The sequence below is a fragment of the Mobula hypostoma genome, chromosome 13 (assembly GCF_963921235.1).
Source record: "Mobula hypostoma chromosome 13, sMobHyp1.1, whole genome shotgun sequence".
In the NCBI taxonomy this organism is placed as follows: domain Eukaryota; kingdom Metazoa; phylum Chordata; class Chondrichthyes; order Myliobatiformes; family Myliobatidae; genus Mobula; species Mobula hypostoma.
In genome coordinates this window covers 15,067,067-15,083,309 of record NC_086109.1, presented here as the reverse complement: position 1 = coordinate 15,083,309, position 16,243 = coordinate 15,067,067, and the positions used below count along the sequence as shown (strand labels likewise).

General features: G+C 42.2%; 1 protein-coding gene across 3 annotated transcripts in view; it reads right to left on the bottom strand.

The window, feature by feature from the left end:
• Positions 1-16,243, bottom strand: part of LOC134355449 (epidermal growth factor receptor kinase substrate 8-like protein 3) — a 75,204-nt gene that overhangs the window by 20,411 nt on the left and 38,550 nt on the right. For 2 of the 3 annotated variants that reach the window (XM_063065356.1, XM_063065354.1), the window contains exons 8-15: positions 15,587-15,660; positions 12,693-12,832; positions 12,543-12,607; positions 11,163-11,274; positions 7,669-7,736; positions 4,951-5,025; positions 3,966-4,114; positions 1,127-1,271 (exon numbers count right to left, since the gene is read on the bottom strand). In XM_063065356.1, coding sequence (XP_062921426.1) covers positions 1,127-1,271; positions 3,966-4,114; positions 4,951-5,025; positions 7,669-7,736; positions 11,163-11,274; positions 12,543-12,607; positions 12,693-12,832; positions 15,587-15,660 — 828 coding nt within the window. The remainder of the gene's footprint in view (positions 1-1,126; positions 1,272-3,965; positions 4,115-4,950; positions 5,026-7,668; positions 7,737-11,162; positions 11,275-12,542; positions 12,608-12,692; positions 12,833-15,586; positions 15,661-16,243) is intronic. The other variant, XM_063065355.1, reaches the window with a different exon arrangement.

The following is a 16,243-nucleotide window of genomic DNA, read 5'->3' as shown; positions in this document are numbered from 1 at the left end:
AAATTCAATGCATGTGCTCTGGTATTAGTCATTTCTATCCTGGGGAAAAGATATTCCTTCTCTGCTCTAACTATGCCTCTCCTAATCCTATAAACCTCTATTATAGTCATAGAGTCATAGGTTCATTGAGTCATACAACACAGAACCAGGCCCGTTGGCCTATTCCGTCACCGCTGACCAAGTTGCCTAACTGAGCTCGTCCAACTTGCCTGCATTTTTCCCATATCTCTGTAAATCTTTTTTCTCTACGTAACTGCCCTATGGTCTTTTAAATGTTATAACTGTACCTGCCTCTTCTGACAGCTTGTTCAATATATCCACCTGCCTCTGTGTGGAAAGAAAATGGCCCTCGGGCCCCCTTTGATATGTTCCCTTCTCAGCCTGAGTACAGTATATGCCGTCCAGTTATGGACTCCCTGCCCTTGGGAAAAGACTGCTACCACCCAAGCTTCTCATGACAGGACTGCAGGACCTGAGTTATAAGATTGAATAGGTTAGGACTTTATTTTCATGTTTGATTATTTATATTTGTATTTGTCACAGTTTGCCTTCTTTCGCACATTTGCTGCTCATGGCTTTTCCTTTAAATATATTGTATTTCTTTGTTCTGTTGGAAACGCCTGCAAGAAAATGAATCTCAAGGTAGTATAGGCCGACACATACCTACTTCGCTTATACGTATATTTTTGAAATTTGAACATCTTCATAAATCTTTTCTGCACACTTTCCACTTTAACCATTGCTTTCCTACAACCAGGTGACCAAAACTGTACATAGTACTCCAAGTGTGCCCTCAACAATGGCTTATACAATGGCAACATAATGTCCCAACTCCTATACTCAATGCCCTGATGGATGAAATCTAGTGTCTGGTGAGATAAAGTCTTTTTCACAGATAAAGTCTTTTTCACCACCATGATTACTTTTGCCACCACTTTCAATGAACTATATACTTCTGCTCCTGGGTCCTTCTGTTCCTTAACACGCCCGAGAGCCCTACCATTCACAAGATAAATCCTGTACCCGATTCACTTTCAGAGTCCACAGGATGTTTACTCTTTACTCTGATAGTGAGCAACTGAACAGAAACACCAGTATGCTGGTGGACATATTGAAGAACAGGTACCTGCTTTATTGGATGTTCCATTTCACCACTCGGGTAGTGATTGGCAGGTGGATGCTGTTGCTGCAAAGGTTGCAGAGGTAGAGTCGAACCATCTGAAAACACAATATTGTACCATTCCAAAGATTCACCATTTGGCCAGTCTGATCTGCATTCAAAACACAGTAACAGCTTAGGAATATGTTGGGAACACTGAGCATCGGTGAAGAGAGAAGCATAGTTCACAGAATGAGTTAAAGATCTTTCATCAGTATGCAATTGAACAATTTCTTTATAGGTCTCCCTTTAAACTGTATGACCATGGGCCATTGTAAGTTGTCAATGTCAAGTTCAAGTTTATTGCCATTCAACTATATGTATGTATACTGCCAAATGAAGCAACATTCCTCTGGACCAATGTGCACAACACAGTACATATAACTTACACACACTGCATGAAATAATGTTATCACAAATAAATTAACAAAAAATAAAAAGTATTTAAGAAGATTGACATTTAGCATAATGTGCATTTTTACAACCAAGTTATAAAGTAAACCATATAATGCTAGTGGTGCTTCATAAAAGATGAGACCTTGGTGGTGGCAGTGAGTTCAGTAGTCTCACAGCCTGGGGGAAGATGCTCTTTCCTATCTTAACGGTCCTTGTTCGAGTGCGATGGTACCTCCTGATAGTAGGGGGTCAAAGGGATTGTGGGACAGATTGGAGGGATCATTGACAGTCCTAAGCATCCTGTGTATGCAGTGCTCCTGATGAATATTTCGGATGGGTGGGAGAGAGACCCCGATGATCTTCTCAGCAGTCCTCACAATCGTTTGTAGAGTACAACACTGAATCTAAGGCATGTTGGAATGAGTTAGTCAAAGTTTCCAATCAAGTCACTTGAGAATGGACAGGCCAGTGACAAAACCTTCCTTGGATAAAACACAACCCAGGAATCCCACATGGAAGGTAACCAGTTGCATTGCCATGTATAAAGCATAGAACACAGAACAATACAGCATAGTACATGCCCTTCAACACATGATATTTTGCAAATTTTTAACTTACTCCAAGATCAATCTAACCCTTTCCTCCAACAAACCCCTCCATTTTTCTTTCATCTACATTATACCTTGTATTGGCATCTACCATTACCCTTGGCAATGCTCTCCACATGCTTACCATCAGTATTCCCTCTCAGCTGCATGAGTGCACAGCCGCGCAGTAACTGAAATGCTCCCACGCACATAGCCTTTGTTGCCACGCAGCTGGAGTTTTCTTTTATATAATGCTAATATCATTTTGAAATTATGCTAATACATTTTTGCAATTTATATTAATATACTTGTGAAACATCCTGTAATTATGTGTTTATGAATATAATCCATAAATTTTCTAAATAATAAACATACTACAACTTTTACTTTGAAACATTTTAGAGCTTCAACATATTTACATTGTCAGTGTTTCAAGTGACAGTATTGCTACAAATTGTAACAGAATAGAAGGTGGTAGCTCATTGCCAATAAACCACCAGCCCGCTGATCGCTGACACCATCTAGTCAAAACATTTTACTTTTGCCACTGTGTCTGTCAGTTTTTTTTTGATTGCCTGACATCATTTACCTCTGCTGTGAGTTGGGGTTTGTGTCTGTTTGATATGAAAAACTCTATATTTTGACTTTTTGGTAAGTAATATTCCAAAATAATTTTTGTGTATCATAGTATAGATAGAGTGAATGCAAGCAGGCTTTTTCCACTGAGGCAAGGGGAGAAAAAAACTAGAGGACATGGGTTAAGGGTGAGGGGGGAAAAGTTTAAAGGGAACATTAGCGGGGGGGGGCTTCTTCACACAGAGAGTGGTGGGAGTATGGAATGAGCTGCCAGATGAGGTGGTAAATGTGGGTTCTTTATTAACATTTAAGAATAAATTGGACAGATACATGGATGGGAGGTGTATGGAGGGATATGGTCCGTGTACAGGTCAGTAGGATTAGGCAGAAAATGGTTCAGCACAGCCAAGAAGGGCCAAAAGGCCTGCTTCTGTGCTGTAGTTTCTATGGTTTCTATGGTTCTATGTATATTACAAAACAAAACATATTTAAAGTGCCGTGTAGTTTTCAGGCCATGTAAAAATTTCATGCTCAGAGCAATGTTTGGTCTGCGCAGCTGTTGAACATAACAGAGGGAATGTTGCTACCATGATTTCTATCCTTCAAGGGACCACAATCTTGTTGTCACTTGGAGGCTTGTCATCGCTCAATGACTTGGAGAACTATGTTGTCTGGAGACATGGCTTTATGCTTTGGCTCTTGGTAGGATTACCCATGCCAAACAGGTCAAAGGGCTGAGGCAAAAAGAGTGGTCCACAACTCCTCCCAGTTTGAGGGATCAATTCAGGGCTAACAACACTAACTGGTAAAACAAAATTGTTATGAAACCAGCAATGAAGAATCTGAGCGTGATGGTGTTCCCGAGCCTCCGCCCAGGACTTGCATGACTGACAGCAGTAAAAAGAGAGGAAGCTACTGACATAAGGAAGCCATGAACACTGCCAAAGGTGGATGACCTTCATCGCTGCTCTAAGTGCCAGTGGCGTAACACATACATTCTGTGTAAAGTGGCAACCTCTGATACACAACTGTGAAACTATGATTTCCAGAATCATCAGCCAGATGTTGTTATTGTCTGCAACAGTCATGATGCTGAGGTGGTCAAAATGAAAACAGGAAATATTGGGTTGTAGAAACCTTCCAAAAATATCTCCCGCTTTCTAAAATTCTCTTCCTCTAGCAATGATTTTTCATTTTGGTTAATAATTATAGGCCTTAAACAACCATATGTAGTTTGTCTGACAGACCTTGTAGTGCACCATGCATCTCCCAGTCTCTTCCAGGTCATTTTTTCCTCCGCATTTGTGTGTAAAGTCAATATTTCTATGGCGCTTGGTATCAGCAATGGAACCACCACGTCCTTTGCTAGATGTTTCTCTGGGAGGTACTCCAGGATCTGAGAGGAGAGTGAAAAAAATAAACAGACGGATCTTTGATACACAAAATCTTCACTCAAGGAGGAACCATTGTCCTGGCTCTGTACTTTTTAGAAAACAGGTTGTGATTGATGATATGCCTTGGTGTAGCTGACTGTGTGTGGTTGAGGGAAATGAGTGTGTGGGGGAAACAGGTTACATATTTAAAGCAAGATGCAAGATGGGGAGGACAGTAAGCTAGGGCTTTTCTCTTTAGAGCAAAGGGGGATGAGAGGCAGCTTAATAGATGTATTCAAGGTGATAAGAGCCATAGATCAAGCAGACAGCCCCAGACTTTTTCCCAGGGTGGAAATTGGTGATACAAAGGGGCATCGTTTTAAGATGGTTAGAGGAAAGGATAGTGGTGGGGGGGGGATGAGTTTTCAGAAGTAAGTTTATTTTACACAGAGAGTGGTAGGTGTGCCAGTGGTGGTGGGAGAGGCTGATACACCAGAAGCATTTAACAAACTCTTAGATAGGCCCATGGGTTGCAGAAAACTGGAGGACTATGTGGGAGGGAAGGGTTACATTAGTTCTTAGAGTAGGTTAAAGGGTTGGCATAATATCATGGGGCAAAGGGCCTGTCAACAAACAATATGCCTTCTTAACCTCCCTATCAACTTTAAGGGATCTGGACTTGGGTCATAAGATCTCAATGTTCCTCCACACTGCTTAGAATCCTCCCATTAACTTAGTACTTTGACATCAAGTTCGAACTTCCAATGTGTAGCTTTGTGCGTTTGTGACGATGGAAGAGATTAGCTGATTCCAGGAGAGTTGCGGTTTGCTTAAAGCACGATAGTCAGCCTCTACTTACAAACTGAAGACTCTGGAAAATACAGTGAATTAAATCTGCGAATCTTGCTTTGTCAGAATGCAACTCCAGCTTGCCCTGAGGGGAGAAAAGAATTTATCATTGCCTTTCAGACAGTCAATGATTCACAGTGTAGTTCATCCGTGAGTGCCACCTATCAGATACATTATTTTTTATTTTGAGATACAGCATGCTAACAGGCCCTATTGGCCCAACCAGTCCGTGCTGCATAATTACACCCATGTGACCAATTAACCTTCCGACCTGTACATCTTTAGAATTACTTACTGCCCGTTACACCGCTGGCATTTAGGGCAACAACGAAAGTCCTCCACCTCTGACTGTCCATACAGTCACACACAGATTTAGAAAGATTCTTCACGCTGCTCCATTACATTTTTTTTTAACGATTCAGGTTTGTTAGCCCTGAACCAGCAATGAAGATCCTCCATCGCTGGCAGTGTTCAAGGCTTCCTTCATCGTGTCGGTAGCTTCATCGCTGTTTTCGCTACTGTCAGTCATGCAAGCCTCAAGAATGCCGTCACACTCAGAGGTAGGAGGGTCCTTCATTGCTGTTTCCGTAACAACTTTTGCTTTACCAGTCAGAGTTGTTAGCCTCAGTCAGAACCCCCGAACCTGCAGGCCCACTCTTAGGCTGGCCTCTACTCTTTGACCTGTTTGGCAGGGGTGACCCTACCAAGAGCCAAAGCACAAAGCACTGACTCCAGCCAATATAGCTCTCCAGGTCACTGAGGCACACAAGCCTCCAAGCCCTCCAACAAGGTAGGGTCCTCTTGGAGGATGTCTTCAGAATGCACCCTTTCAATGATTGTAGCCTCAATTACCCATGTAATATCTTATTATATATATGTAGGAACATGTTATATTCAGGACTCTCAGCTTTGCTCTTCATTTAGCTTCTCAATGTTTATCCAATCAAATGTCTTCATCATCTTTTAAATCTCCAGACCATTCTTTTATCTAAGCTACTAGCCCAATGCTGATCCATCTCAAAGCCTACCAGTCTGAGGATTCCAATAAATTTCTGTTTATTTTACAAACCCTACCTTCCAGCTGCTATAAAAAAAAAGGCATCCGTTAGTCTTGCAAGACCATGGATCTGCGCCTGGAAAGTCTTCACTCTCCAGGGCGCAGGCCTGGGCAAGGTTGTATGGAAGACCGGCAGTCGCCCATGCTGCAAGTCTCCCCTCTCCATGACACCGATGTTGTCCAAGGGAAGGACCCATACAGCTTGGCACCAGTGTCATCGCAGAGCAATGTCTGATTAAGTGCCTTGCTCAAGGACACAACACGTTCCCTCGGCTGGGGCTCGAACTCATAACCTTCAGGTAGCTAGTCCAATGCCTTAACCACTTGGCCACGTGCCCACACACCAGCTTCTATATTTGTACACTTTCCTCCAAAGTTAGAACATGCATGGCACACAGACTCCCTTTCCTGCTTTCATTCTCAGCAATAGTAAGATCTACTTTTATGTATGTAGCAAGGGGAAGTTCTGCAAACATCAGGTTCTTGAACCAGCCTGCACGACCCTAATCCTACCTCAGCAATGGAACACTATGGACCCCCTCTTGCTCTACCATGGACCCGTCTCTGATTGTAGCATTCTTGTTAGAGGCCGGCATGCCAGCGTAGCGGTTATTGCATTGATTTACAGCGCTAACAATCAGAATTCAATTCCCATCACTGTCTGTGAGGAGTTTGTACATTCTCCTCATGACCACGTGGATTTCCTCCAGGTGCTTTGGTTTCCTCCCAAATTCCAAAGGCATGCGGTTAGGGTTAGGGCTAATAAGTTGTGGGCATGCTATGTTGGCGCTGGACATGTGGCGACACTAGCAGGCTGCCCTGAGCACGCCCCTCAGACTGTGTTGGATGCTGATGCAAAACATTGCATTTCACTGTATGTTCCGCCATTTTGATGTACATGTGACATACAAAGATATTCTTTCTTTCTTTCCTGCACACTTTTCAATCTCTTCACAATCTTGTAAAATCTACGTATGTATAATTTATGTTCTGTGTATTATCAGAACCAAGGTACCTGTGTGTTGTAGACCACATATATAGGTTGTAACTGGGTTACCCGTCTGGACACGCCCCTCTGCTGACTGCTCCTGTGGCTCCTCCCACCGATCCCTGAATAAAGGTGATTGTGCCACTGCTCCTCCCTCAGTCCGGGGCAGATACTCAGCATGGACGTTGGTCCATTTACTGCTAATAAAAGCCTTTCAGTATTTACTCTACTTCCAGTCTTTTGGAGTAATTGATGTGCATCACTGTGATACTGCAGTACGCAAGGTTTTCATTGTACATGTACCCCAGGACTGTGAACATGACAATAAACTCAGCCCAACTTGATCTTAATCCAGAGGGTATAACCTCACTCGCCCCATTACTGAAATGTTCCCACTACCTATAGACTCTCTTTCAAGGACTCTTCATCTCATCTTCTCGATATTTATTACTTATTTATTTATCATTATTTTCTTTTGTGTTTGAACAGTTTGTTGTTTTTTGCACGTCAGCTATTTGTCCATCTTGCTGGGTGTGGTCTGTCATTAGGTCTATCCTGTTCCTGGGATTTACTGAAAATGCCAGGGAAAAAAAACTAATGTCAGGGTTGTATATGGTGACATATATGTACTTTGAAAATAAATTTATTTTGAACTTTGAATTCTTTCTCCACATTGCACTTACTATCAAATTAAAGGCATATTTTATCTTCTGCAGGCAATCCTTGTAGTCTGCCTCTGGTGGCAATATTTCTGCAGAGAAAGGTACAAAGAAAAGTTGGTTAGTAAACTCACAGGGTTGGCAGGATACCAGGGCCATAGCTAGATACAGCAGAGAAACTGGCCCTTCAGCCCACAAAATCCATGCTGGCCATCAATCATTTACTTACAGTAATCGTACTTTAATCCAATTTTTTTATTAGAGTTATACATTTATAGAGAATCACAGTACAGAAACAAGCTCTTCGGTCCAACAAGTCCATGCCAAACTGTTGTTCTGTCCAGTCTTATTGACCCGCACCCGGACCATACTCCTCCCATTCATGTACCTATCCAAACTTATTTTACATCTGAAACTCTTAGCCTATCACCCGGCCAATGAAGGCAAGTACTGCATATGCCTCCTTCACCACCATGCAGACCATTACTGTGGTCACTGTCAGTATATACAGTTGAGGTATGAGGTCAGAGGGTGGATGGATAGATTAGTGGAGTCGTAGAGAAGTACAGCACAGAAGAAGGCCCTTCAGCCCACCTAGTTCATGCCAAACTTTTATTCTGCCTCGTCTCATCGACCTGCATCTGGACCACAGCCTTCCGTCATCATCATTACGTGCCATGTCGTATGACGTGGGTGATCGTGGTTTTCTGACCATGATTGTTCTTGGCAAATTTTCCTACAGAAGTGGCCTGCCATTGCCTCTTCTGGGCAGTGTCTTTTAAAGACGGGTGACCCCAGCCATTATTAATACCCTTTGGAGATTGCCTGGCATCTGTGGTCACATAACCAGGACTTGTGATGTATACCGGCTGCTCATACAACCATCCACCACCTGGTCCCATGGCTTTATGTGACCCTGATCAGGGGCTAAGCAGGTACTACACCTTGCCCAAGGGTGACCTGCAGGCTAGCGGAGAGAAGGAGCCCCTTTTACCTCCTTTGGTAGAGACGTATCTCCATTCCGCTATATTCCACAAATCCAAGTACTCATCCAAACCTCCCATACTCCCACTGCCTCCCCCCAGGTTCTATGGCACACTTACCCACCAGGGGCAATTCACAATGACCAATTATCCTACCAATCTCTACGTCTTCAAGCCGAAAGAGATCCACGTCCTCCTGGAGAGAAGATGCCTACTGTATGCTAACAACACCTGAGATTAGGCTTAAACCTAGCTCTCTGCTACTATAAAGATCAGCCTTACCCAAAACAGCTAAATAACAGATTTCATTGCCATTCTAGCAACAACAACACAACATTCAGTGTTTCACAAGCCCGATTTGTGACAATCAATCTATGGTCTCACTTTCAAGTACTCTACAACTCATGTTCAGTATTATTTATTTATTTGTTTGTTTGTTTGTTTGTTTATTTTTATTATTTGTATTTATACAGTTTGACTTCCTTTGCACATTGGTTGTTTGTCAGTCTTTTTTGTGTGGTTTTTCATTGATTCTATTGTATTTCTTTGTTCTACTGTGAATGCCTGCAAGAAAATTAATCTCAGGGTGACATATACATACTTTGATAATTTTACTTTGAACTTTGAACATTTTGAACTGACTGGCAATCTCAGTAACAAAAGTCTCCACTTTAGCTAGAGACTGAAATTTTAATCTGCTCTTGGATTCTCTCAGACCAGGAGATCCCAAGCTTTTTTATGCCATAGACCCCAACCATTAACCGAGGAGTCCATGGACCCCAGATTGGGAATCCCTGTGTTAGACTATGATGGATGTGTTTACAATGCACCTCGAGGTTGTCAGAAAAGAAACCTTCCCCTCGAAGCAAAGGTAGCTTGAAGCTGAGTCAGCGATGCAAGAAAATGCCTTTAAAGACAGTGCTTCATCAGCCTGTTCCCTGCTTCTTCTGGTGACTGACCTGCTTTGTGCTTTCTGAATTGAATTGAATTGACTTTATTCCTTACATCCTTCACATACATGATTAAAAATCTTTATGTTATGTCTCCATCTAAATGTGCCATGTTCAATCGTAGTAATTTATAATAAATAGAACAGTCTATGTAATACAGAGTACACTCAAATCAGTGTGAGTTCATTAGTCTGATGGCCTGGTGGAAGAAGCTGTCCCGGAGCCTGGTGGCCCTGGCTTTTATGCTGCGGTATCGCTTCCCGGATGGTAGCAGCTGGGATAGATTGTGGTTGGGGTAACTTGGATCCCCAATGATTCTTCCAGCCCTTTTTACATACCTGTCCTTGTAAGTGTCCTGAATCATGGGAAGTTCACAACTACAGATGCACTGGGCTGTCTGCACCACTCTCTGCAGAATCCTGCGATAAAGGCAGGTTTGATAATGCCTGTTTATGAATATGACCATGGAGGGAAGTCCCACCACTCATTGTCCTTTTGACCCGTGGAGGCACATTGACGGTCTGAAGTCCAGACTAAGTAAACTAAGAATTTCCTTTTATAAATGGTATTAATGAACCAGAGGGCATCGAAACAAGTTTTCATTGAAAACACATCTGATGACTTGAACTGAAATTCCCCATTTGCGATTCAGAACATACGAGCGCCTTACAGACGGCACCAGAATTGAACTCCGAACTCTGGTGGCTTGAGCTGTAATAGCATCATGTTCACACAACGCTACTGTGGCACCCGATATGGAGATGTGGGGACAGAAATTAAAATCGCTGAAAAAGGAAACTAACTGATTAGATTTACATTGACGACAAGCAGGAGAGTGTGACTAGCCCTTCGAAACTAATCTATGTTCAGCATAATCACATCCACCAGAGAGAGAAACTTCACGTCAGCTATTACTGTCTGGTTTGTTGCAGCATCTTCGCGCAATATGCAAAAACTACAGGTCAGCAGAAAAGGTCATTGGCTGCAATCAATCATCATTGCAAGACTCGTTTGTGTCCAGGACAAAAATGCGGACATGTGGACACTACCCTCCCTACAAACTGCCTTCTCCAAAGACTCCCTTCTGGAAAGAGCTATATGTCTATTAAAGCAAAAACTCTACACCATCTCAAAAGTTTCTTGGCCTTGGCAAGTTAATTCCTGTTAGCACCCCACTCTAACTATCTCTCCTGTGACTGCACTGTAAACAGTTTAAACCACTTTATAAATGCTGTTTACACTGTAAGTATATGCTGATATTTATGCACATGGTATTACATATCTGTACTTTAATCTCTAAATTTCTTGTTTATATAATTATTTGTAATTGTTGAATGCCGTTTTCAGTTGACCAACACACCATGCAAATCCCTAATACATGTACATGTTCCCACTGCTGTCTGCAAGGAGTCTGTACGTTCTCGCCGTGACCGCGTGGGTTTCCTCCAGGAGCTGTGGTTTCCTCCCACAGTCCAGAGACCTACCAATTGGTAGGTTAATTAGTCATTAACCTATTGCTCGTTCACGTCCATTTCTGCTTCCTGCTGTTTGAGAATGTATTGCAACCTTTATTGTGGGCTAATACCTTTAATTTTTTTTGATTTCTTCTTCTTCCTCATCTGAGGATTAGAGACAATGGCTCCTTTAAGTTTTTCAATAAAGAGCTCAATGTCATCTAGTACATGATTGAGGATGTCCTGTCAAGACAGATAGAAGCACATTTTAGATAGCAGACATAAAAGATACTGCAGTTGAACAAATCTGGAGTAACACACACAAAAGACTGGAGGACCTTTGCAGGTCAGACAGCCCCTTTGGAGGGGAACAAGCGGTCGACAGTTTGGGATGAGAGCCTTTATCAGGTCTGCAAAGAAGACTGGCAGGAGTCAGAACTAGGTTTTGTCTAACCAATCTTTCCAAGATGTTACCAGAAAAATTGACGAAGGCAAGGCATTCGATGTTGTCTACATGGATTTTAGCAAGGCCTTTGACAAGAACCCACATGGGAGGCTGATCAAGAAGGTTCAGTTACTGGGCGTTCAGGTTGAGGTAATAAATTGGATTCGACATTGGCTTTGTGGGAGAAGCTGCAGAGTGGCAGTAGATGGTTGCCTCTCTGACTGGAGTCCGGTGACTAGTGGAGTGCCACAGGGCTCGGTGCTGAGTTCATTGTTGTTCAATAATCTGGATGATAATTTGGTAAACTGGATCAGCAAATTTGCAGATGACTCCAAGATCAGGGCCTAGTGGACAGTGAGGAAGGCTGTCAAAGCATCTGAACCAGCTGGAAAAATGGGCTGAAAAATGGCAGCCAGCATACCACTTTACAGTGCCACCAATCCCGGTTCAATTCCCACTGCTGTCTATAAGGATCTTGTACATTCTTTGGGATAGCATGGGTTTCCTCCAGGCTCTCCGGTTTCCTCCCACGTTTTAGAACTACAGAGCGTGATCTTGAAGAAAGGGTAAGGCACTGAAGAGTGAGGGTAAGGGGGAATTTCATTGCTCAGAGGGCTATGAATCATTTGAATTCTCCATCGCAGACAGCTGTGAAGAAAAGCATCCCTGAACCCACAATACATCGAACCTCGAAGTGGATGGGCTGCAGCAGCAGAAGACCATGAACATACAGAAATACAATCTGAGGCCACTTTATTAGGAACCTCCCATACCTAATGAAGTGGTCTCTGATTGTAATTTGCGTATTCTTATAAAGTAAAGTATTAGAGGGACACGGAGAGAGGGAGCAGGCAGAGTCTTGAAAGGATTAGGAATGAAGGATGACGATTTTAAGAATGAGAAATTAGTTAATCAGGAGCCAATATAAATCAGAAAGGAAGAAGATGCTAACCAGATTAAAGCCCAGAATTCAAGTTGTAGGAAACAAATTTGGCACGCCACCTGTACAAAGATTTTCAGGATTGTCACCAGTAGAAATAAACCTCCGGGTTAAGGTACCACTCACCTGATCTCTTTCCCAATCCACTATTAGCGGTTCATTACTCAAAGATGCGTCTATAGAAAGAGCTGCTAATAAAACAACATTGGTCTCAAGATAAAGATCTCAAGATGTAGATAATAAATAAAGCAGCAATTCATTATGTTGGGCCTATACCATTCTCAGATGGCGTCCAGCTCCTAGACTCCGGTATTGCAGGCTCCACATTGTTATCATAATCTGGCAGGAACGATTTTGGTGGTACTGGAGGCAGCTTATAAAATGGCTGAAAGTGCATCTCATTTCTTGGAGTGTGCCTGAAACAATTACAAGAGAGAAAGAGAACAATCTTCAACAGCAGTTGTTTTGTTCTTGTGGTCTATAATGCTCCCAGCTGATACTGTAATTCATTCTGAGTATCAATAGACAATAGACAATAGGTGCAGGAGTAGGCCATTCGGCCCTTCAAGTCAGCACCGCCATTCACTGTGATCATGGCTGATCATTCACAATCGGTGCCCTGTTCCTGCCTTCTCCCCATATCCCTTGACTCCGCTATCTTTAAGGGCTTTATCTAACTCTTTATTGAAAGCATCCAGAGAATTGGCCTCCACTGCCTTCTGAGGCAGAGTATTCCACAGATCCACAACTCTCTGGGTGAAAAAGTTTTTCTTCAACTCCATTCTAAATGGCCTACCCCTTATTCTTAAACTGTGGCCTCTGGTTCTGGACTCCCCCAACATCGGGAACATGTTTCCTGCCTCTAGCGTGTCCAATCCCCTAATAATCTTATATGCTTCAATCAGATCCCCTCTCATCCTTCTAAATTTCAGTGTATACAAGCCCAGTCGCTCCAATCTTTCAACATGTGACAGTCCCGCCATCCCGGGAATTAACCTTGTGAACCTACGCTGCACTCCCTCAATAGCAAGAATGTCCTTCCTCAAATTTGGAGACCAAAACTGTGCACAATACTCCAGGTGTGGTCTCATCAGGGCCCTGTACAACTGCAGAAAGACCTCTTTGCTCCTAAACTCAACTCCTCTTGTTATGAAGGCCAACATGCCATTAGCTTTCTTCACTGCCTGCTGTACCTGCATGCTTACTTTCAGTGGCTGATGAACAAGGACACCTAGATCTCGTTGTACTTCCCCTTTCCCTAACTTGACACCATTCAGATAGTAATCTGCCTTCCTGTTCTTGCCACCAAAGTGGATAACCTCACATTTATCCACATTAAACTGCATCTGCCATGCATCTGCCCACTCACCCAACCTGTCCAAGTCACCCTGCATTTTCATAACATCCTCCTCACATTTCACACTGCTACCCCGCTTTGTATCATCTGCAAATTTGCTAATGTTACTTTTAATCCCTTCATCTAAATCATTAATGTATATTGTAAATAGCTGCGGTCCCAGCACCGAGCCTTGCAGTACCCCACTAGTCACTGCTTGCCATTCTGAAAGGGACTCGTTAATCCCTACTCTTTGTTTCCTGTCTGCCAACCAATTTTCTATCCATGTCAGTACCCTACCCCCAATACCACGTGCTCCAATTCTGCCCACTAATCTCCTATGTGGGACCTTATCAAAGGCTTTCTGAAAGTCCAGGTGCAGTACATCCACTGGCTCTCCTTTGTCCATTCTCATAGTTACAGGAGATTAGTCAAGCATGATTTCCCCTTCGTAAATTCATGCTGACTCGAAACAATCCTGTTACTGCCATCCAAATGTGCTGCTATTTCATCTTTTGTAATTAACTCCAGCATCTTCCCCACCACTGATGTCAGGCTAACTGGTCTATGATTCCCAGTTTTCTTTCTCCCTCCTTTCCTAAAAAGTGGGATAACATTAGCTACCCTCCAATCCACAGGAATTGATCCTGAATCTATAGAACATTGGAAAATGATTACCAATGCGTCCACGATTGGTGTGTATCACCAGGCAATAGTGAATCTTCATTAATTGAATCTGTGTGTAGATTTGTGAATCATATCATAAAATCACAGAATTCTACAAAACAGAAAGATGCTATTCAACAAGTTATCCAATGAGTCCCATCTCTGGTATTCACACATAATCCAGTATATTTCAACTTCCCAATAATTTATCCAATTTTGTTTTTATTAACAGTTATAATGGAACCTACTTTCTCCAAACTGTCAAGGAATGCATTCCAGATTATAACAACCTGCTGGGTGCTAAAACATGAATATCATTATTAATATTTATTTTTTTCTCACCTCAAGCTGGTAAAACCTGAGGTACGGGCATAGCTAAGCACGCTGATTTGTCAATTCCTAGGAACTTTCGGACTATGCTAGTGGTGTTTAGTATTGTGGCTTTCTGGACATTTTACTGGGTAGCCCTAATTGTCTAATGCTATTATGTAGTGACTTTGGGATGATACCACTTGTAGATGTTACTATCATGACAATGTATACCTTGTTCATGTTCCAAAGTCTGTCAATTTCCTTGTTTAATTCTGGTGTTTTTCACTTATTGATTTCTTTAAGTTATGTGTGTTTGGAATGGTTATATCTAGTAAACAAATTGTTCTTGCTTGTTTATCCTGTATTTTTATATTTGGATGTTTATAATAAATATTATTATTGGTTTTATTTTTGCTCGGCTCCAGCTGGTAAAACCCGAGGTACGGGCATACCAAGCATGCTCCTTTGCCAGTTGCTAGGAACTTTCGATCTATTCCACTGGTGTTTAGTATTGTGGCTTTCTGAAGATATTACTGCGTAGCCCTAGTTGTTTAATACTATTGTGTTGTGCATTTGGGATGGTACCAGTTATTATTGTTGTTGCTATTATTATCATCATAACAGGGGTTCCCAACCTTGTTTAATAGTATTGGTCCATGTCATAATAAAGGTTGGGAGCCCTTGGTCTAAAAGGTCATATAATTTTACTGTCTTTGGCGTGCTTGCTTTGGAGAAGATCCATAAGGAGTCCTAATTTTGTTTCAAGACTCGGTTTGTGTTTCCTATAAATGGACAGCTCCAGTTGACATTCTGGATTAAATTCTACTTTAGGGAACACTTCCCCGTAAATACATGCCTCGGCATGTCCCGCTTTCCACTTTCCGTCTTTTTTCTGATCTTTTTCTGCACATCATTTTGCATGAGGTCAGCCTATTCAACGAAAACAGATTTATTTTATTTTCAGATACAGCACGGTAACAGACCAGTCACAGTTTTTCACCATTTTTTTCTCTATTATTATGCATTACATGATACTGCTGCCCACAAATTTAACAAATCTCACGACATGTGCCGGTGATAATAAATCTGATTCTGAGTCCTATTCTGATTATTAGATCTTGCCATGAGGCAGTTTGTGGTTAACTAGATAAAGAAAAGGATGATGCAGTCTCCCAAAAAGTCTGATTTTCCACCTGCAGAACCCTGTTAACCCTGATGCATCCACATACTTTGACTTTTCCTAGCATGTAGCTACAAAAGAAAAGTCTGTTCTGCCAGACTGACCAGGGGCAAGTTCTTACCGCAGATATTAAACATGTCAATGTTGAACTTGTGCCTTGCAATACAGTTGTCCTTGGGATTAAAGGAAAGGGTCAATTTTCCTTCCCTAGAACTTAGAGTCCACTGAACATTGTGGGCCTGATATGCTGATGCCAGGATACGTGGTGACACTGGAAGGATGCTCCCAACATGTCTTCAGGTTGTGTTCAGTACATTGATTGCGTAACTTTAA